At 42.5% G+C, this 20,112-nt stretch overlaps 1 protein-coding gene across 1 annotated transcript; it reads right to left on the bottom strand.

Annotated features, from left to right (window-relative positions):
- Positions 1–136: 136 nt before the first annotated feature.
- On the bottom strand, positions 137–19,505 carry PMP22 (peripheral myelin protein 22). The gene is made up of 5 exons (XM_066587671.1): positions 19,353–19,505; positions 17,265–17,364; positions 15,335–15,431; positions 8,790–8,930; positions 137–1,782 (listed from the first exon to the last, which is right to left on the bottom strand). Exons 2-5 carry the CDS (start codon positions 17,340–17,342, stop codon positions 1,622–1,624), a joined length of 477 nt encoding a protein of 158 aa, XP_066443768.1. The 5' UTR covers positions 17,343–17,364; positions 19,353–19,505; the 3' UTR covers positions 137–1,621.
- Between the last annotated feature and the right edge of the window lie 607 nt (positions 19,506–20,112).

The raw sequence follows: 20,112 nt of genomic DNA, 5'->3' as shown, positions 1-20,112 counted from the left end.
AGTGTTCCCTATATAAATGAACTGGGAATATGGTAAAAAGAAAATGTTGCCATGTATTACATCACCTGTCCGAATCACCCTGATATCACTTCTCAAAAGTATGATAGAGACAGAGCTCACAGTAAACACTTCAGCAGACGTCTAAGCAGCCATTTTTATTAAATATTCACATAGACCTCAAATTTAGAGAACTAGACAGAGTTTCAATGGTTTTATTCTAAAAATAACAAAAACAGAAAAAAAACTAAACAACTAGAAATGTTACTGGGTCAGCAGTTAATGCAGAGGTTAAAGTATAAGGAATGGTCAAAAAATAAAATTATCATAGCACCATGTTTTTTTTGTTTTTACACTAAAATGATACGGTGTGAATCTAATTCTAATTTCAGTCAGGAGTCGATTATCTAAAGTTCTCTATTATTGTTTTATAGATGAAAAAAAAAGTAAAATTTGGTAAATTTTTTTGGCTACCTTAGTTTATAGCTATATTTCTATATGTATGATACATGCACATTGGTTAAAATAAAAATATACATAGACCGTCCTTTTTTTCACGTCCTACATTTTCTTTGAGACAGGTACACGCATACATGTCCGGATGGTAAAGTCCCTCCAACTTTCTAGCACTGCAAAGAGTCGCAGGCTCCACTGGCAGTGTAGGGTCGATTCAAATGAGGCCATAAAGCAAAAAAAAAACATTAACGTAAAAAAAGCAATAAGGCAATCACTATGCTGGAAAATTAGGAATCTTTTAATGCCTCATTTTTTTTATTTCCTTGCATTACTGCTTTTTTCAAAATGCCCCAAAAATTAAAAAAAGAAAAAAAAAAAGAAAAAAAAATCAAAAATTTTGATTGTCCTATTCACAAAAGTTATACTTTCCACAGTACTTTGCTGTTGTCTCAGTGCAATAGTAAAATGGCATATTGAAAACATGACCCTGTTGCTGGCCCAGCTTCATTGCCCATTCCGTTAGGGCTTACTGATAGCCGGGCTACGGCTTTCACCCCCTTGATAAGATCCAGTTGGGTCCTCATCCTCTCTCTTTATGTATAGACCCAAAGGACACTTAACAGCTCTGGAGAATAAACATCAAGATGGCTGTTTGCTCCTTAAACACCTCTCTCTTGTGTTCTAGTGTCAGCCATTTTGAACTTGGCACGAAAGCCATGTTTTGTTTTGGTTGTTTTATGTAAAAATTTGCAAATGGCTTTTTTTTTGTCCTTCGACCAAGGGGTAGTCACCAATATGGATTAAGACTGTTGGTATGCTTCTCATAAGGCACACAAACTGAAATGATTTTGGCTTGTCACTCACTGTCCACTCAAAAATTTGTTGACAAAATTTTGCAGCAGACATGAGCAAATTTTTTAAGGCTACAGGTCAAATAAGCAAACAATACTATGTACATATATGTAAAAAGTGTTATAAATAGGTTTTTAAACCATAGATACTATTTACATCTTCAATTAACACAGGAACCCGCCCTCACCGTATACTCTCTCTTTTTGGTGAGGAGGGGGGTGGTTGAAATTTTTGGTTTCAATTAAATTTTTTTGTTTTTAGGATCCCCTCTAGACTTTATATTGAGCTTTTCCTAGTCATGATGAATTGCGAATCATTATTCCCGCTTTCTCAAGATGACATAGATGATGCCGCTGATGACGGCAAGTGGGAAGGCTACCCATGCCAGGATGTAGGCATATCCAAAGCTGGCATTATCCTTGCTCCATTCTGTGTGTCGAACAGTATAGATGGAAGCTCCAGCAACCACGCATAGGCCTGAAGAGAGACAAAGGACCGTTTTAAAGGGGACATATATCATAAATAAAATTAGCATTGTTTTGGAAAATAATCGAATTCATTTAAGTATTTCATATGTAAAAAAATAATAAATTCATAGTAAACCTCATACACCTTATAACAAACATTCTAAGCACTCTCCACCACTAGACTGTTTGGGGTAGTTCTTTTTAACCTTTTCCAATCCATTGTGTGACCTCTGAAGAAATTATGATTTAAAGCTGTACAGCTCCGATGTTGGAAGATACCATCGGGGTTCTCTTACTGTATATTGCCATCCTCTCTGCTGTTGGAGCCTATCCTCATGCAGTACTGGCTTTAGCCAGCAGATAGCGCCGTTGTATAACAGCAGAAAAAGAGTAAGCCCCCTAGGAAAAGCAGGATACAAATTTGATTGGAAAGGGTTAAATTACTCTTCCCTTACAAGAGAGATTTATATACTTTTCTACTTCGGTTTTATAGAGCAATATATCTGATAGTCCCGCATCCATCATTGCTTGATAAAGGCCTTTCAATGTACAGTTCTCGGAAATTGTTGACTATAAATGGTCCAGGCTTTAAATGGTCACTGAGCATTCAACAAACTTTGCATAAATCAACAGTACAGGTGAATATGAGGCGAATAACTTTATAATATACTTTATCAGAGTAAAATGCTTCATTCTCCACTTATCAACCTCCTACTCCTAAACTGTTTACTCACTCTGAAATACTGCTAAAAACATCCAACTGCTGCTAAACAAAATTCATTTTGAGAGAGGAAAGGGATTATCAGATACAATGATGAATCAGATTACATGCTACCCATAGAAGTCTATGGGGAGGAAAGAGGATAGAGGAGCAACAGTGTGATAGAAGCAGAAAGGCGCACAGAGAGCTGGATATTGCAGCTAATAGGAACTGTTTTATTGTTTTTACAGTCTTTCTACTATGTCCTCCATGCTGTTTCTCTATATACACTCATTGTCAAAAAGAAAAAATCAAGCACCTAGAAGGAGTTGTCAGAATCAAAAAACTTTCTCTATGTGATTGTAATGTTCATGTAAGTAGGGGATTACAATGTCCGAACAAAAAGAGAATTTATTGTGGAAAACACTACACTTAAATGGAGGTTCCAGTACAATGTTGGGTCACCTCTAGCTTGGATACAAGATGTGATACGAGCGGGCATGGAGGCATACAGGTTCCGTATGCTATCCTGCAGCATATTGGTCCACATTTGCTGTAACTGAGCTTCTAGATCATACAAACTCATAGGCTGTGGAAGTTGGCATCCCAGATGGTCCCGTACATGTTCTATTAGTGATAAAACTGGTGAGCGGGCAGCGACAGAAGTGTGACAATGTTGTGGGGGCTCCTGTGACCCCCTTGTGTATGCAGCAGAACATTATCCTGCTGCCTTTTGGAAGCCGCCATGAGAGGAACACATGTGGCTGCAGGATGTCCTGAACATATTGCTAAGCTGTCATTGTTCCTTGTACCACTACTAGAGGGGACTGACTGTTGTATGCGATGACCCATCACACCAGCAGGGGGCAGTGTGCAACTCCACAGCAAAGGCAGGATTGAGGCGCTCACCCCGAGGTCTCCAGATAGAAACACAGCCATCATCAGCGCCCAAACTAAACCTGGATTCGTCACTGAAGACAACCCGATTCCACTCCGTAGAGTCCAGTTTCGTCATTCATGACACCACGTGAAACCGAGACGATGGTGGATGTCAACAGCAAAACATGTAATGGGCGCTGTGAGACCAAATGTCCTTTAACTGGGCGCCTGAAAATCGTTCCAACAGATACAGTGGCCTGAAACAATGCTGCCACCTGTCTCTGAGTAATGGACAATGAAACAGTTGGAGCTGCTCATGGTTGCCAGACGATTAGATGATCCTCTCTACCGGTCAAAGGCATTCTCAGCCTAGTCAACTGTTAGGAGGCGTGTGTGCCTGCACGCATCCACTGGTCCCAACACCTCCTAATAGTCAGTTCAGAACAACCCAGGTGGTGGGGAATTCGTCGACAAGCTCTACACAAGTGGAAGAAGAGGTCACTACACACAAGGAGCCTCCGGGAGCCTCTTATAGGCCAAGGGTGGAACCAATGTTAGGCCTTAGACCGTTCATCTCATCACACCACTACTCTCATCATTTGGATATCTGCCTGAGATGTAACTGCATGCCAGATTTTGCAGCAAAATGACAACTTCTTCTAGGTGCTTGATGTTTTTGGATAAACAGTGTATGATAGATAGTGATAGGGGTGCAGATCTCTATGCAGTGTATGTGAGACATCATGGGAGCTACTCTTCACCCAGCAGCTCAGGGAAAGCTGAGAATTAGAGATAAAGTCTGCAGAGAGGAAGACTGGTGAAAAATGCAGGATACAAGTCATATAAAGGTTGGAAAGAATGTTACTCCTCATGAACACACATAGAAGCTTATGATACTACAGGTATGCTTTAAAGATTTCCTCTTGAACAACAAATCAATTAGGTCATGTTATCAGTAAAGGAGTAAACGGGGTATTGAGAAAACATGAATAGATATTATGAGGCAGATTAATCCAAGCATTAGCAATATTGAAGTAAGATTTCAGCAATGAGTTTTCTATGAAAACTTTTTTTTTATAGTTGCGGTCTGGTGAAGAACTGTGCTGCAAATTACAATCCTCCTTACATAGTGATAACTTTTGAAAACACCATTCCTTCAAAAGGTTGAAGGACATTTGGTCTCACGGAGCGGCGCCCATTTCTAGGGGAGAGGTTATGGTAAAAGGAAAAAAATTCTTGACATATTTGTGAAAGAGGCTTTGTCTGGCCCTGCATATCCCACAACACTCACCATTTTGTCTAATCATCCAAAAGACACCTACAGTTCCTGCTCATGGTGGCGAGTCTCAATGCGGGCATTGTTTATGAAAAGGCAAAAAGTGGGCATTTCACTGGCCAGGTCACCGCGCTCCACACTGGCCAAACCTCCCACCCAAATAGAAAGACAAGAGAAACTGTGTGAGCGGAGGGCAAAACTATGTCATGTCTCAGCCAGAAGCTGCTAAATATCACTGAGAGGGTGGTGAGGTGGGGACTATGTTACCTAAGACATGTGGCCAGGGTAATTATAGACTCGCCATAAGCTGTAATAACAGTATAAACCATGAGTGCTGAGGTCATCATGTCTGGTTGATTTTCAACAATCAATGGATGATGGCGGTAATTAACATGATGCACCTGCGTCTTCATCCACACTCCAGAAGCTGCAGAACCTCTTTAATTTGAAAAGACCCTTCTTAGAGGTTCTGCAGCAGTTGAAGAGGATGTAGTAGTTTCATGTCAATCACCCGGAGGATGATGGAGGTTAACAAGCCCAGTCATTGGCTTCTAGTATGGACATTCATTTGGCCCTGGTGTTAGCCCATTAGTACAGACTTATTTCAACTGGATCTGGATTTGGAGTGGAGCGCCGCCAGTGGGCAGTTGCTTGGGAAAGGACTCCTGACGAAGCCAAGTACAGCGAAACACGCATTGAGGCGAGCGTTTTTTCGTGACTGGTATTTCTGGAGCTGGGACTCCAATATAAGCATGAGCAATCTTGTTCATTAACCCTTTTCAATCCAATCTGTATCCTGGTTTTCCTAGGGGGCTTACTCTTTTTTGCCGTTATACAATGGCGCTATCTGCTGGCTAAAGCCAGTACTGCATGAGGTGACACGTTGGATAGGCTCCGACAGCAGAGAGGCTGGGCAATATACAGTAAGAGAACCCCAACAGACGTCTTCCAACATCGGAGCTGTACATCCTTAAATCATAATGTCTTTAGATGTCAGACAGTGGATTGGAAAGGGTTAAACCCGGTCAATTAGTCTATTTTTGCATTTTCTGATTGTCATTGGTTCCGTAGACTTGTAGGATTATAGGTCTCTATGTTCATTATTAACTTTAGGTTTTGCTATAGATAGATTTAGTAATTTTACTGCGGTTTCTGGGTCTGTTATGACCAGGTTTGCCCCTCCCTGTCTGCGTGTCGTCCTGTTCTGTATTTATGTGTAATGGTGGGATATGATTTTCTATTCGATATTAATTAATGTATTCTTTTAAATTAATTTTGGCCATAAATTCCTTGTCTTTTGATGGTTGATATAGCTTAAGTAGGTTTGTGGCCTTATTATATATTTGTGAGTTAATGGGGAAGAAGCGTGCATTCTTAAATGGTCATACGGGTGGCACTATTATGGGATAAGTAGCTGGTACTATTAAAGGGAAATGTGGCTTTGACACTTATGAAGGACTATGGATTAAGGGGGCACTGATTGGCACGGTTATAGGTGACAAATACCAAAAAGGCCAAAAAATTGGGTATAAGGCGTAACTCAGGAACATATAAGAGTACACAGCGGTGTATTCAGTTAACGTCTCCATTTATTGTAAAATCAAGGTATGTTCACGTTTCGAGGCTGCCCACCCTCTTCACCAGTATCTGCTGGGAGCATATATCAGTGGCAGAGAGTAGTGCTCTGATGTTTGAAGAGGACTTTAAGTGCTTAAGCAGATACTGAGGAAGAGGTCCGGCAGCCTTAAAACATGTATATACCCTGGTTATACAATAAAGCGAGAAGATGAGCAAATATACTGTTGTGTACTCTTATGTGTCCAAGGTTGCGCCTTATACCAAACTTTTTGGCCTTTTTGGTATTTGTTGTGCATACATTCAACCTTAAGGTTGTGATGGTCATTGAGGTTGGCTGTGCCTGCTATACAGAAAATCTGTCTGCTTTCAAGAGCCAAAAGGGATACAGTCCATATGGCCTCTTTTCTGTACTGGCACTGTTATAGGGCACTGTGGCTAGCACGGATGTGGGGCACTGTAGCCAGCACTTTTATACACCCAGTGCTAAGTATATGCGTGTGTGCTGTGATTATGACTGTACATGCCTGTATACGTTCCTGAACCACATTGACTATTTCCTGTGGACACCCTGATTTAAAGTTCCTCCTGCGGTGGAACCTAATATAGTGCACACCTCCTACTGACATAATGCTGTCCCATCACCGGCCCCAAAAGAAACCTGAGCAATGGAAATCCACTATATGGCCCCCTCCACGGGTGTATGTGTATTTGCGTGCACTTGAGTGCTGCATACTTGCAGAATGAACAATGCTTTTTTGCGCATGCAGCGGTATATTTTGCTGTACTTTTTGCATGCGCAAGACATATTATTAATCTGCACACGGCAACCCCCCCAAAAAAACAAAACGAAACACGATTTAAATAGCTAATTAGTTTAACGACTTCCAGATGTGTTCTTTTTCCTGTGCAATAACACAGTGTTTCACACATCTCCTAGTATATTGTGCATTGCCATTGACTTCTATGGGTGCATACACCCCCATGTGAAAAAGGCCTGTGTGTAATACAATATATATGACTCCTTTGTGAATCGCTGCTATTGCTACAAGCGTCCTCTGGTCTTGGGCAACCTATTTAATACCCCGTTTCCCTGAAAATAAGACATAACATGATTTTCCAGAATTTTTGAGGATGCAAAATGATTTTTCAGGCTTTTTGAGGATGCTTGAAATATAAGCCCTACTCCAAAATTAAGCCCTGCTAACAGTTAATTGAAAAAGTCAATTTAAATAGTGTCCAGGCAGCTATACATGTAAAAAAGTTAATCCTTTTTGAACAAAAATTAATATAAGACACTGTCTTATTTTCGGGAAAACACAATAGAGCTTTTGCAGCGAGAAAAAAAAAGCCAATTGTTTGCTTGTGTTCCTACGGGATGCAGCACATAGCGGTGCCCGGCTATTACGTTAGTCTGTGAGAGTGTTTAGAGGAATGAGTCAGTGGCCAGGCATGCAGCGCCATAGAGTGGATAATCCAGGGTTTAGAGACCCAACCCTGCTGAATGAAATGATGAATGGATTCCAGTACCCAGCAATCCTATAAATAAACTGTGAAGCGTTTTGTCCCTTTGCATCCTGGTAACTGGGCATGGCCTGGGAAATCACCAGCTGAAAGGAAGGGTGGTGTTCAGATAATAATGATTTACTCAATGGTACTAAGTTACTCTATCCACCTGTTACATCCAGAGCTGCATTCAGAGTGCTGCTGATTTTTTTGCTAGTTTTCAGAACATCACATTTCCCCATCGCCCCCTGTTGGTCTGAGAAGGGCATTCCTTGCCGTATTGGATCATGGGATCATGTAAGAATAGCTTTGTCTCCCAGAATGCAATGCTGCAGATAAACTACCGTGTATCCCCCCAAAAAAGACATTGTCTTATATTAATTTTTTCCCCAAAAGAGGCACAGTGTCTTACTTTCTCACCTAGTAGACGGCGTTCAGTTCCCTCATGCTGGGCTGTGGCGATGCTGCAGGCTGCCGTGTTCTCCTGAACGCCAACAGAGCATTTCTGCCTGGTAGCGGGGCTTGAATACCCCGCCTCCAGCCAGCGATTGCTCTGATTGGTTCATCGAGCGCCGCATAAACCAATTAGGGCCGGTGCTCGATTAACCAATATCAGCCATTCAATGGTGTCATTTAATAAATGACTGTGATTGGTTAATCGAGCACCAGCTCTGATTGGCCGACGTGGCGCTTGATGAACCAATCAGAGCAATCGCCTGCTTGAGGTGGGGTATCCAAGCCCCGCTACCAGGAAGAAATGCTCTGTTGGCATTCAGGACTTCATGGAAGCCTGCAACAGCGCCGCAGCCCAGCATGCTGTCTACTAGGTGAGTATTGCTTTTTTTTCATGTAGTGTAGCTAGGGCTTATATTTGGGGCAGGGTTTATATTTCAAGCCTTCCTCACCTCCACCCCCAAAAAACAGGGTAGGCATTATTATCGAGGTAGGTCTTATTTTCAGGGAAACACGGTATTATGTGTCTATGATGGATTCCAGCACTATTGCAGCTCATATTCAGACCGCAGGGATCCTTATTTCCAAAGCCCCCCTCAATCATAGACTCTTTTTGGATGTCACTTACCCGCAAGGAGCTGGAAGATGCCAGTCAAGTAGAATCGGCCACCTTTTGTAAGAGTGAAGAGTTGACAGAAAAATAGAAACAGCGACAAGACGCTGAAGATTATGGACAGAATCATCATCGCCTGGACAGACTGGAGCCACTCTGTGGGAAGAAAATGGAAGACGCTTACTTCTAATGTCTACACACATAGCAATGAGTATTGGGGTATTTAATTACCTGCGGGTGATCAATGATTCCCTATGGGCGCAGATCGCACACGCGGGAGACCCGCGCATATTTTGTAACTCTATTTCTATTTCCCCGTGGACATTGGGCGTAAGGAGTACTTAAGGAGGGGTCATTCACAAGAGTTTTGGTTTATGAAGTACGCAGAGTTTTGAGACTGAGACCGTGCGTATTCACAACATATTTGGTCCCATCGATTTCTCCTGCCTTCATGCATAAACACACAGTGAATGCACATGTATCACAGTCACTGCCTGTTTACACAATTCCATTGGCTTTAATGCGCATACCAAAATAGGAAAGGTGTGGATTTTTTTCATGTGTGTAAAAAGCAGGTCTGAATTCCCCATTTCAGGTCAGTGGTGTTTACGCAGTCCATATTCTGCACATAACAAATACACCCCTGAGAAGGAGTCCTTATGAAGGGCTTTTTGAAGGGAACCATAAGGCTGATGTGGCCCTCGTTGCAGATGAATTCGACACCCCTGATAGTCCAGAATTCATATTTGCCAACTTGCCTGGAGTATCCAGGAGGCTCCAGAAAGAGGGAAGAGCAGGCACCATGGTTTGGACTTAGTATTTAGTGAGTCTGATTGGAGGGCAGGATAAATTTAGGGGCTCTGAGGTCTGTACTTATTAAACAGTCTCATCTGCAGTTTGTATTCATTTGGATGATCTGGTCTGGGGTCTATATTTGTCTAGGGAATCTGCTCTGGGGTCAGTATTCATTTAGGGGATCTCATCTGGGATCTGTATTTGGTCAGGGGATCTGGTTTTTGGATCTGGCCTGGGGTCTGTATTTGATTAGGGGATGTGGTTTGGGGTCTGTATTTGATTAGGGGATGTGGTTTGGGGTCTGTATTTGGTTAGGGGATGTGGTCTGGGGTCTGTATTTGGTTAGGGGGTGTGGTCTGGGGTCTGTATTTGGTTAGGGGATGTGGTCTGTGGTCTGGGGTCTATATTTGATTAGGGGATGTGGTTTGGGGTCTGTATTTGGTTAGGGGATGTGGTCTGGGGTCTGTATTTGGTTAGGGGATGTGGTCTGGGGTCTGTATTTGGTTAGGGGATGTGGTCTGGGGTCTGTATTTGGTTAGGGGATGTGGTCAGGGGTCTATATTTAGTTAAGGGATCTGCCCTGGGGTTTGTATTTGTCTAGGAGATCTGCCCTGGAGTCTGTATTTGTCTAGGAGATCTGCCCTGGGGTCTGTATTTGTCTAGGAGATCTAATCTGGGATCTGGATTGGGTTAGGTGATCGAGTTTGGGGTCTGTATTTGGTTAGGTAATCTGAGCTGGGGTCTGTATTTGGTTAAGGGATCTGGTCTGGGATTTGTATTTGTCTAGGGGATCTGCTCTGTTGTCTGTATTTGTCTAGGGCATCTGCTTTGGGGTCTATATTTATTTAGGGGATCTGATCTGGGATCTGTATTTGATTAGGGGATCTCGTTTGGGGTCTGTATTTGGTTAGGGGATCTGGCCTGGGGTCTGTATTTGATTAGGGGATCTGGCCTGGGGTCTGTATTTGATTAGGGGATGTGGTTTGGGGTCTGTATTTGATTAGGGGATGTGGTTTGGGGTCTGTATTTGATTAGGGGATGTGGTCTGGGGTCTGTATTTGATTAGGGGATGTGGTTTGGGGTCTGTATTTGGTTAGGGGATGTGGTTTGGGGTCTGTATTGGTTAGGGGATGTGGTCTGGGGTCTGTATTTGGTTAGGAGATGTGGTCTGGGGTCTGTATTTGGTTAGGGGATGTGGTCTGGGGTCTGTATTTGGTTAGGGGATCTTGTTTGGGGTCTGTATTTGGTTAGGGGATCTAATCTGGGATCTGGATTGGGTTAGGGGATCGAGTTTGGGGTCTGTATTTGGTTAGGTAATCTGACCTGGGGTCTGTATTTGGTTAGGGGATCTGGTCTGGGATTTGCATTTGTCTAGGGGACCTGCTCTGTTGTCTGTATTTGTCTAGGGCATCTGCTTTGGGGTCTATATTTATTTAGGGGATCTGATCTGGGGTCTGTATTTGGTTATGGGATCTGGTCTAGGGCCTGTATTTAGTTAAGGGATCTTCTCTGGGGTCTGTATTTGTCTAGGGGATCTGCTCTGGGGTCTGTATTTGGTAAGGGGATCGGGTTTGGGGTCTGCATTTGGTTAGGTGATCTGACCAGGGGTCTGTATTTGGTTAGGGGATCTTGTCTGGGGTCTGTATTTGTCAGGAGATCTGCTGTGGGGTCTGTATTTATTTAGGGGATCTAATCTGGGACCTGGATTGGGTTAGGGGAACGGGTTTGGGGTCTGTATTTGGTTAGGTGATCTGACCTGGGCTCTGTATTTGGTAAGGGGATCTGGTCTGGGATTTGTATTTGTCTAGGGGATCTGCTCTGGGGTCTGTATTTGGTAAGGGGATCTGGTCTGGGATTTGTATTTGCCTAGGGCATCTGCTTTGTGGTCTATATTTATTTAGGGGATCTGATCTGGGATCTTTATTTGGTTAGGGGATCTGGTTTGGGGTCTGTATTTGGTTAGGGGATCTGGCCTGGGGTCTGTATTTGGTTAGGGGATGTGGTTTGGGGTCTGTATTTGGTTAGGGGATGTTGTCTGGGGTCTGTATTTGGTTAGGAGATGTGGTCTGGGGTCTGTATTTGGTTAGGGGATTTGGTCTGGGGTCTGTATTTGGTTAGGGGATTTGGTCTGGGGTCGGTATTTGTCTAGGGGATCTGGTCTGGGGTCGGTATTTGTCTAGGGGATCTGGTCTGGGGTCGGTATTTGTCTAGGGGATCTGGTCTGGGGTCGGTATTTGATAAGGGGATCTGGTCTGGGGTCTGTATTTGTCTAGGGAATCTGCTCTGGGGTCTGTATTTGGTTAAGGGATCTGGTTTGAGGTCTATATGGGATTAGGGGATTTGGTCCTAGCTTTGTATTTGGTTAGGGGATTTGGTCTGTATTTCTCTAGGGGATCTGGGCGGGGCTTTGCATTTGTTTAGGAGGTCTGCACTTGTTTATGGGATCTACATTTGTTTAGGGGATCTGGTCTGAGATCTGCATTACTTTAGAGGTCTAGTCTGGGGTTTGTATTCATATTGAAGTGTGATGAAGGGAGTCGTACTCACTGCTTGTGACTCTAATGCCTTTGGACCGGGCCATGTCTTGTATAAATGGACAGGACGTAAATACAAAGTGTTGTGCACCACACTCTGCTCCGCTTAACACACGGCTTCTGTGTTACTTGTAATAACTAATACTGCAGCAAGAGAAAGCATGGCTGGAGTATTTCCAGGCCGCCCGGTCACTTCTCTGCCCTTTACACTGTCTCAGTGCAGCCTGACTTACCGGAGGCAGACTTTGTGCTATTCTATCTAATATTGCTGTTTGCCTGTAGATCTACAGAACCAGCCTGTCTGAAAGCTGAATTACATTCATGCTATTCCCCATCTCTTCCTGCATTATTAATCACATTCTCCTAAGTACATTAGCTGTGGCATCCCATGGAAAGCAGCTTGTGTTCTACAAGGCAAACTGTCTCTTTACAACGGTCTACCCCGATATAACAGCAGCCTGCCACAGTAAGAGACATCCAATACACCATGAAACGTTTATGCCAAAGAGACTCTGTCACCTATTTTGAGCCGCCCTATCAGCTAAGCTTATGGGCTGAGAGTAGGTGACCTGCTGAGTCCGGGGATGATACTTACCTCCCCTGTCGTTGCAGCCAACCCTGCAGTGCATTGAGCGCCGCTACTAAATAGTCCACCCATTGTAAAATTTGAATGGGCGGACTACTTAGCAGCACGGCTCAATGCACTGAGCAGCGGCTTTCTGTGCTGACACCGGGGGAATGATGGGGAAGGTAAGTATAATACATCCTTGGACTCGGTGGGTCACCTACTTTTAACCTGTAAGTTTAGCTCATAGGACTAATGGTAGGTGACAGAGTCTCTTTAATGGTGCAGCAAGAGATCTGGAAACAATCGGAATGCCAGTCTTAAATAATTTAGCATGTAGACATCTAGGAAATTAACCAGATGCACAGGCGGTACATCCACCCTCTATTCCTTTGGTCACTCCATGGTGAGTACTCCATAAGATATATTCCCCCTCACTAGAGGTACAATGGATTTTAAAGGGGTTATCTCTCGACAAGTTGGTGGGTATGCAAGTGCACAACCGCTGCACTCACTTCAATGAGACCTCTGGAGATAGCCGAGTGAATGGATTGAAGTGAATGGATTGGTGCCCACCAGCTGCTATTCACTCTGGAACTGATGCGCAACTGGGGTGACTCATGACACGTAAAACCCATCGAGAGATACATTGTGGCTTTAAAGGGGTTATCTTGTGCTCATCCATGAAATATACACTGCTTAAAGCGGTTTTCCAGGAAACATGGCTGCTTTCTTTGTGGGCAGTATTGCCACTCAACCAATTCATTCAATACATTTGCAATGCCAGACACAACCCATGGACGGATGTGGCACTGTTGCTAAAAACAGTAGCCATAATTTTCTTATCCTGGACAAGTATTTTAAGACTAATTCACTTTAAGAAATCTTTTGGAGCACAGTACACCCATCACCTAACCCAAAATATCAAGTGCGGTCTATGGAAACCCCAAAAGAAAGAGTTTCTCCATATAGCGTTGTAGGACATGGCTGCAATAAATGATATTTGTCTACAGAATTCCACAATGATCTTATAATGGTACTTCTATACGGCATTGCAGAGCCCCAGTAAAATGAAACTCCAATATATGACCATTTATAAGACATGTTAGCTAGTGATGAGCGAGCATACTCGCTAAGGGCAATTGCTCGAGCGAGCATTGCCCTTAGCGAGTACCTGCCCGCTCGGAAGAAAAGGTTCGGTTGCCAGCGGCGGGCAGGGAGCGGCGGGGGAGAGTGGGGAGATCGCTCTCTCCCTCTCTTCCCCCCCGCTCCCCCTGCTCATGGCCGCAACTCACCTGTCACCCGTGCCGGCAGCCGAACCTTTTCTCTCGAGCGGGCAGGTACTCGCTAAGGGCAATGCTCGCTTAAGCAATTGCCCTTAGCGAGTATGCTCGCTCATCTCTAATGTTAGCACATTGCATGGCCCCCGATATGAAATGATACTTCCATGTAGCAATCCAGAGCTACTTTATAAAAAAATGGCATTTCCAGAAAGTATCCCAGATCCCCTACATAAAGTAGTACTTCTATATAGCATTACACAGTTCATTTTATGAAACACTACAGAGCCACCCTAAAACAATAGTGCATCCATACAAAAGTGCAGAACTCCTTATATGTAACGGTATGTGTGTATGGAAGGAGCTCGCGTCTGAGAAATAGTATTGCTATATAGCATTCCAGAGCCCCTACATGAAAGAGTACTTCTATATAGCATTCCAATACCACCTACAGACATTGTAATCTCATTTAGCATTCCAAAACCTTATGATTTCTGCACACAGCATTTCAAGACTCCCTGCAAGAAACAGTATTCCCATATACAATTCCAAGACAACTACAACAGCTACTTCTATACAGCATTCCAGAACCCCCTACATGTAAAGGTTTCTCCCTATGATATTCCGGAACCCGACCTGTTCCTTGGTTCAGCTCTCTCTCTTATTAACATTCTACTTTCATTGAGTTCTATCTATTCGTGGATTTATTATTTCCGCCTAGTGAACCCCTAGATAGAATGGTTTGGCCCAAGAACCTTTTACAGTATACCCCCCAGCCACCACGTGTTGACATGCAATCTCTACTGGAAATGAATTTTCAATATTTGTGTGAGGAACAATGGACTTTATTGTCTCCATGTCTGTAGATCTATTGTAATCCGTACCTGACCTGCCGCCAAATAACCCACAAGTCATTTTCCACCAAGCTGCGGAATTCAATAAACTTTAAGAAATCATCTACATGTTGGATTTTGTTGTTGCAATGTTGCTCCTGAGTATTGGCTATGCTACATACTGTAGATGTTGGGTTGTGCCATCAACAGGTAACAGTAGGTTCCCCAACTGTATTACTACTTCTCTACCACCAGGGAGTGTTCTGAGCCAACGAGTTTCCATAAGCCACCCTTAAACTGAGCTGCAAATATGTTGTGGGGTTTTCAGCCAATTTGAAATTCAAGAGACGATGGACTATACTACTATTTTTATGGGAGCAACAGGCGGCCTATTTTAGCATCTGAAAGAGCACTGCTCAGAAATAGCCTCCCAATTGATTTATGGTTGTAGTAGTACACTCTGGCATCCCTACTTTTCACGCATTACTGGATTGTTCATATTAATAATATAACTAACACTCCATCTGTAAAGCGATGTCATGGACCTACTCACCATTGTTTGAGGCCGAGAGACAATTCCAGGTACTGCTGACTCCTTCGCTGCAATTCTGCCACAAATCCGCAGAGTAGCCATTGCTTACAAGCCAACTCTGGTGAAGAAAGAAAAAAGTCCAAAGTAATAAAATAACAATGCAAATATGAGGGCCTTTTATAATAGTCATAACTACTCTGCTCTCATTCTGAGGTCTTACGATCAAATATAGCCATTTGGTTGCTGACGGGAAAAAAACGTGACCCCCTTATCTGGTATATACTACCTACAAAATTTGTCCCTAATTAGGGGTGTGTCATAAGGCATGGGTGCGACATTTATAAAGACCAACAGACGGTGCCGTCTTTCTTGCTTACTTCTTGCACCTCCCGTTGCTGAAATGGTCTTCGTGCCTAAAAGAGATCTATTAAATCAGAAATGTTTGTTCCTCGTGGGTGTGTCCTCCAGGGTTTCTATGCATTAGTCTGCAGCAAAAATATTACTTAAACATATAAAACCTTTTACGCCATCAACAACAGTACTCCTACATAATACGAGTGGCACTCCAATACAGTTCTATATGCTACCAGATGATTGGTCCTTGCCTATTAGTATAAGAGATGTATAATGCCCCGCCCCCGCTTTAACTGGTACTCTATACATTTAAAAAATGTACTACATCATCCATCCAACCAATCACCTTGAGGCCCCAAGACACAGTAATGCGGCAGCCAACCGGGATTCATTACAAACTATTTATGTTGCAACAAACAACAAAACTTCTAGTTTGGCAAAACAAAAATCCAAAAAGTTTAATTGTTCCCATCCTAAAACAACCCATGAATAAGTAACAGTTCGATCATTAATTCTTTTTCTTTGCCCTTTTCCCAATCTGTCATTACCGAAAGTAAACAAGCAGAAATTGGCAGAACAATACCCGCTGCAGACAGGTAAAAGAGCTGGAGGCTGTTTATGAACCAGGCGCACATTCCCTGCCAACCAGAGTACGTCGATGTGTATGTTTTTGGAGTACGTAATCCCTAAAATACCAAAGACTCCAGCAAGGAAACACTCTGTCAGCACCATCCCGAAGGCCTTTAACTCTTCAAGCTCCAGACCGGCAGAAACAGTTATGTAGCAAAGTGGAAACGGCATCGCCTCTTTAAGAGAGACATGCAAGCCAGTTGCATACACAAATAAAGGGCTCTAATAAAGCAGCCTGGACCCTTTATATACCTATATATATTTTTAGCACTCGCACATAACGCTATTTCATATCATTTGAGGTATCTTCTTTACCTCCATGCTGGAAGGGGAAATATATTTATTTACCTATTTAGTTATTTATTTAGCTATTTAGTATTTCACTTTTTTATTTGTTGCAGTTTGAAGCTTTTAACGTTGCTGCGACTCTCAACACAAAATCCAATTAACAAGCCTCACAGTGTATATAGAGGAGGGGGAAGGTTTTACCAACCTCCAGCTACGTAACCACACGCATTTCAGGTCTCAAATTTCACAATTTTGAATCCTAGTGCAAAATTCATACTTTTTTTTTTGTTTTCCCCCCAAGACTGAGCTGCAGACTCGAAATTAACACTACGGAAATGCCTTGAACAGCACATCTGGAAAACAGATTGTACCCTGCTTAACAGAAGCATCCTATATATTATTTACACCCAATTATCCAACTATGCTTATGCAGAGTAAACATGAGTGCTGTATTTTTCTTTCCAAAGATGGCTATAAATAATATATTTATGGTATTGTACCCCGCGTGAACATATGCAATGTTTCTCTAACTTTCAAAAACTTTGCAAACCCCCCCAAAAAATCTGTTAACATGTATATTTGAGGTCCAAATATCTAAAATGTCACATTATTTAGCTGAACACATCACGGTAGGAGCATAAACGGTACATATGCTTAAAGCAAAACTTTAAGTACTTACGCTGACAATAGTAGAGACGAACAACAGGACCAAGACGGCAACATGCAGGATAATGATTCCAAGCAATAGGACAAGCATTTTCGGTCAAGTATGAGGATTCCTAAAAGGAGAGAAGAACTTTGGTTTAGACCCTGCGTGAGTCTGTTCCCTACAGCAACAACTTTCCGAGTGAACTCATAGCCTGAGAGTCTGGGTGTGTCAGTCTGTGTCTATACACCCGCTGTCCAGTAGGGAGAGCCAAAGCCTCACACTCCTATCACAATTGCTATTTAACTGGTCATTTTAAGCAGAAAATAACATTCTCTCCCAAAACTCGACATATATGTAAAAATTTACCCCACCCCCACCCCTCCGATCAGAAGTGAATTTTAATATACATGCTGCTTATGTTACACAACTGATAACTCTGATCATAGAGAAATATGTACCATTTTATAAAAAAAATTCATAATGAATGATGATTGCAATAACAACCAAACTAAAATCTAAAACATGGATGGAAAGCTTTTGAAAAAGCGTCCAAAGGGTTAAAAAAGGGCAAATTTTCAGCCATACTGGCCACTATTCTGTATCTACTTGGAAACTGAAGAGTTAACTTTTTTTTTGCACACATCCAGAATTCCAGCTTCTCCACATCTGTTTCCAAGATCTTCCATGAAGCTGGAGACTTTTTTATGTGACTGACATATGGGTTTAATAAGAATAGGAGAATTAGGTTTCATCCAAGTTGAGCTCAGTCTGGTTTCCTGAAAAGATACAGAGTTTTCCTGCAGAGACCCTTAGGGTAGAAACTTGATCATTTCGAGGACAACTCCACACTATGAAAAATGTGTAACCAAAATGTTCATTTAGCTTTTTTACGGCATACATTATAGAATATAAAATAAATTTGAAGCTTCTATGCCACAAAATGGGCCTTATCATCATAATGGTATTAGTTAAAAAAAAAAATATATATAGTAATGACATAAAGGGACGAGGCGTTAAGACAGTTTGTCCCCTTTTTTATTTTCTTATTATATTTATTTCTGTACTAATTTATATATTAACATCATTAAAAGTATATTTCAAACCCCTACATGTCATATTCTGCAACCTACTAGGATGGCAATACCGTATGGGAAAGTACTATGAGATGGGTGTGAGTCCAGCTATCTGCAATATAGGATGAGCCAAGGCAACACCCAGGGAGCCATTAGGATTCCCAGCAATGAAAGACAGATCACAGCAGATACAAGCAGTATTAACCGCTATCATCATAACTGATTCATAGAAATAGTCCACATAGGATTCTATATTGTAAAAGTATATGTTAAATACATACAGTATGTAAAGAGATATAGTTTAGCTGAGTTTGCAATTTGTAGTAACTCATCAGATATCAAAATGTGTTAAGTAGAACTGCAGAAGAGTTACAGTAGAAAGGGAGCTTTCACACAGGATGGAATATTAAGCAACAGCCGTCCCTGAATTTCACACCAAAATCCGTATGGATTGTAATGTGGAATTGCCAGGAGGATTTGAAAATCTGCACCTTAGTAATGTGGGGCTAAAAATTCCACAGGAGGGCATATTTGGCAACACTGTTGCAGAATATTCCATCCTGTGTGAAAGGTCCCAAAGAGTTAATAAGCACATCCAACTCTGCTACTTTGTATATAAACACACAAGCAAAGTCTGACAAATGTAGCAACTTTAGTTCAATCCCCCAAAACACTCTCATAACACCAACAACATAAACCTTCTATTGTTCAAACGCTGAAGAACAGATGTAGCAGTGCTGAATTTGTCATTCGGGATAACTTATCTTGTGGTATGGAGATAGGTTTTAAAGGAACCGTTAACTAACACATTCAGCTGTGCTACACTGTAGATTTACTATTAAAGTCCTACAAATGGAGCGATTGCCGGTTCAAGGCAAACATAAGCTGCCAAACACATCTTAGTAGATCAAGTATAGAAGTACAGATGTAGCAGAGCTGAAGCAGTTTCTTGCAGGCGCCACAGGGTACAAATATCTTGCAGACTGAAGACTGCTCCCTCTGTATAGTGATCCACAGTAGGTAGAGGGCAGGTAGCAGCACTTACTGTTAGCCTGAAGGGTCAGTGGTCTCCTCCCCTGTGGTGCAGCAGCTGCAGGCAGTGGTGCAGTAAGTGTCCTCTGTGTCCACACTGAGTTCTTTGAGGTTGGCTGGTGAGTAGGGTGAGGATATAAGTTTCCCTTTAACAGGATGGACGCCCCATGACGCTGCTGTGCTGGGTGTGCCCCTGCATCACTCCAGAGAGCCAGTGCCTGTGCTATAAATAAGACTGGAGGGAGTGGGGTTGGCATCAAAAGGGGTTTTACTCATTCTGCCTTGAGTGATGTCACCCAGGAATGTGACATTTGTCACAAGTGCCCTTGTTTAAGCTGCACCAGGGTCTCTAGTACTGTGACACTGAGTGTTGTGGAACTACATCTCTCATCAGCAACCAGAACTTCCACAGCATCCGGGAATGAAATTCAAGAGGCTACCTGCCTCTACATCCACTAACTGGTATTGTACATAGCAAGGTATGCTGAGACTTTTAGTTCTGCAAGAGCAGTACCCCTGGCAGACTTAGGGCTTTTTCACACGACTGTATTTCAAAGTGCAAAATATCCACACATTAAATACATAATAGAACCCATTGATTTCAGTGGAATCGTTCTCACAAGAGCGTTTTGCACGCGCAGAAAAATAGGAGCTGCTCTATTTTTTGGCATTTTGCACAGTAAGTCTATGGAAGGTGCGTAAATATGCAAGGGGATGCATGAAACACTACGCAAAAACGCAAAAAAAAAGAACACATCTGGACCTCAATAGGT

The sequence above is a fragment of the Eleutherodactylus coqui genome, chromosome 13 (genome assembly GCF_035609145.1).
Source record: "Eleutherodactylus coqui strain aEleCoq1 chromosome 13, aEleCoq1.hap1, whole genome shotgun sequence".
Lineage (NCBI taxonomy): Eukaryota > Metazoa > Chordata > Amphibia > Anura > Eleutherodactylidae > Eleutherodactylus > Eleutherodactylus coqui.
Note: the sequence above shows the minus strand (reverse complement) of the source record. Positions and strands in the feature narration are given on the sequence as shown.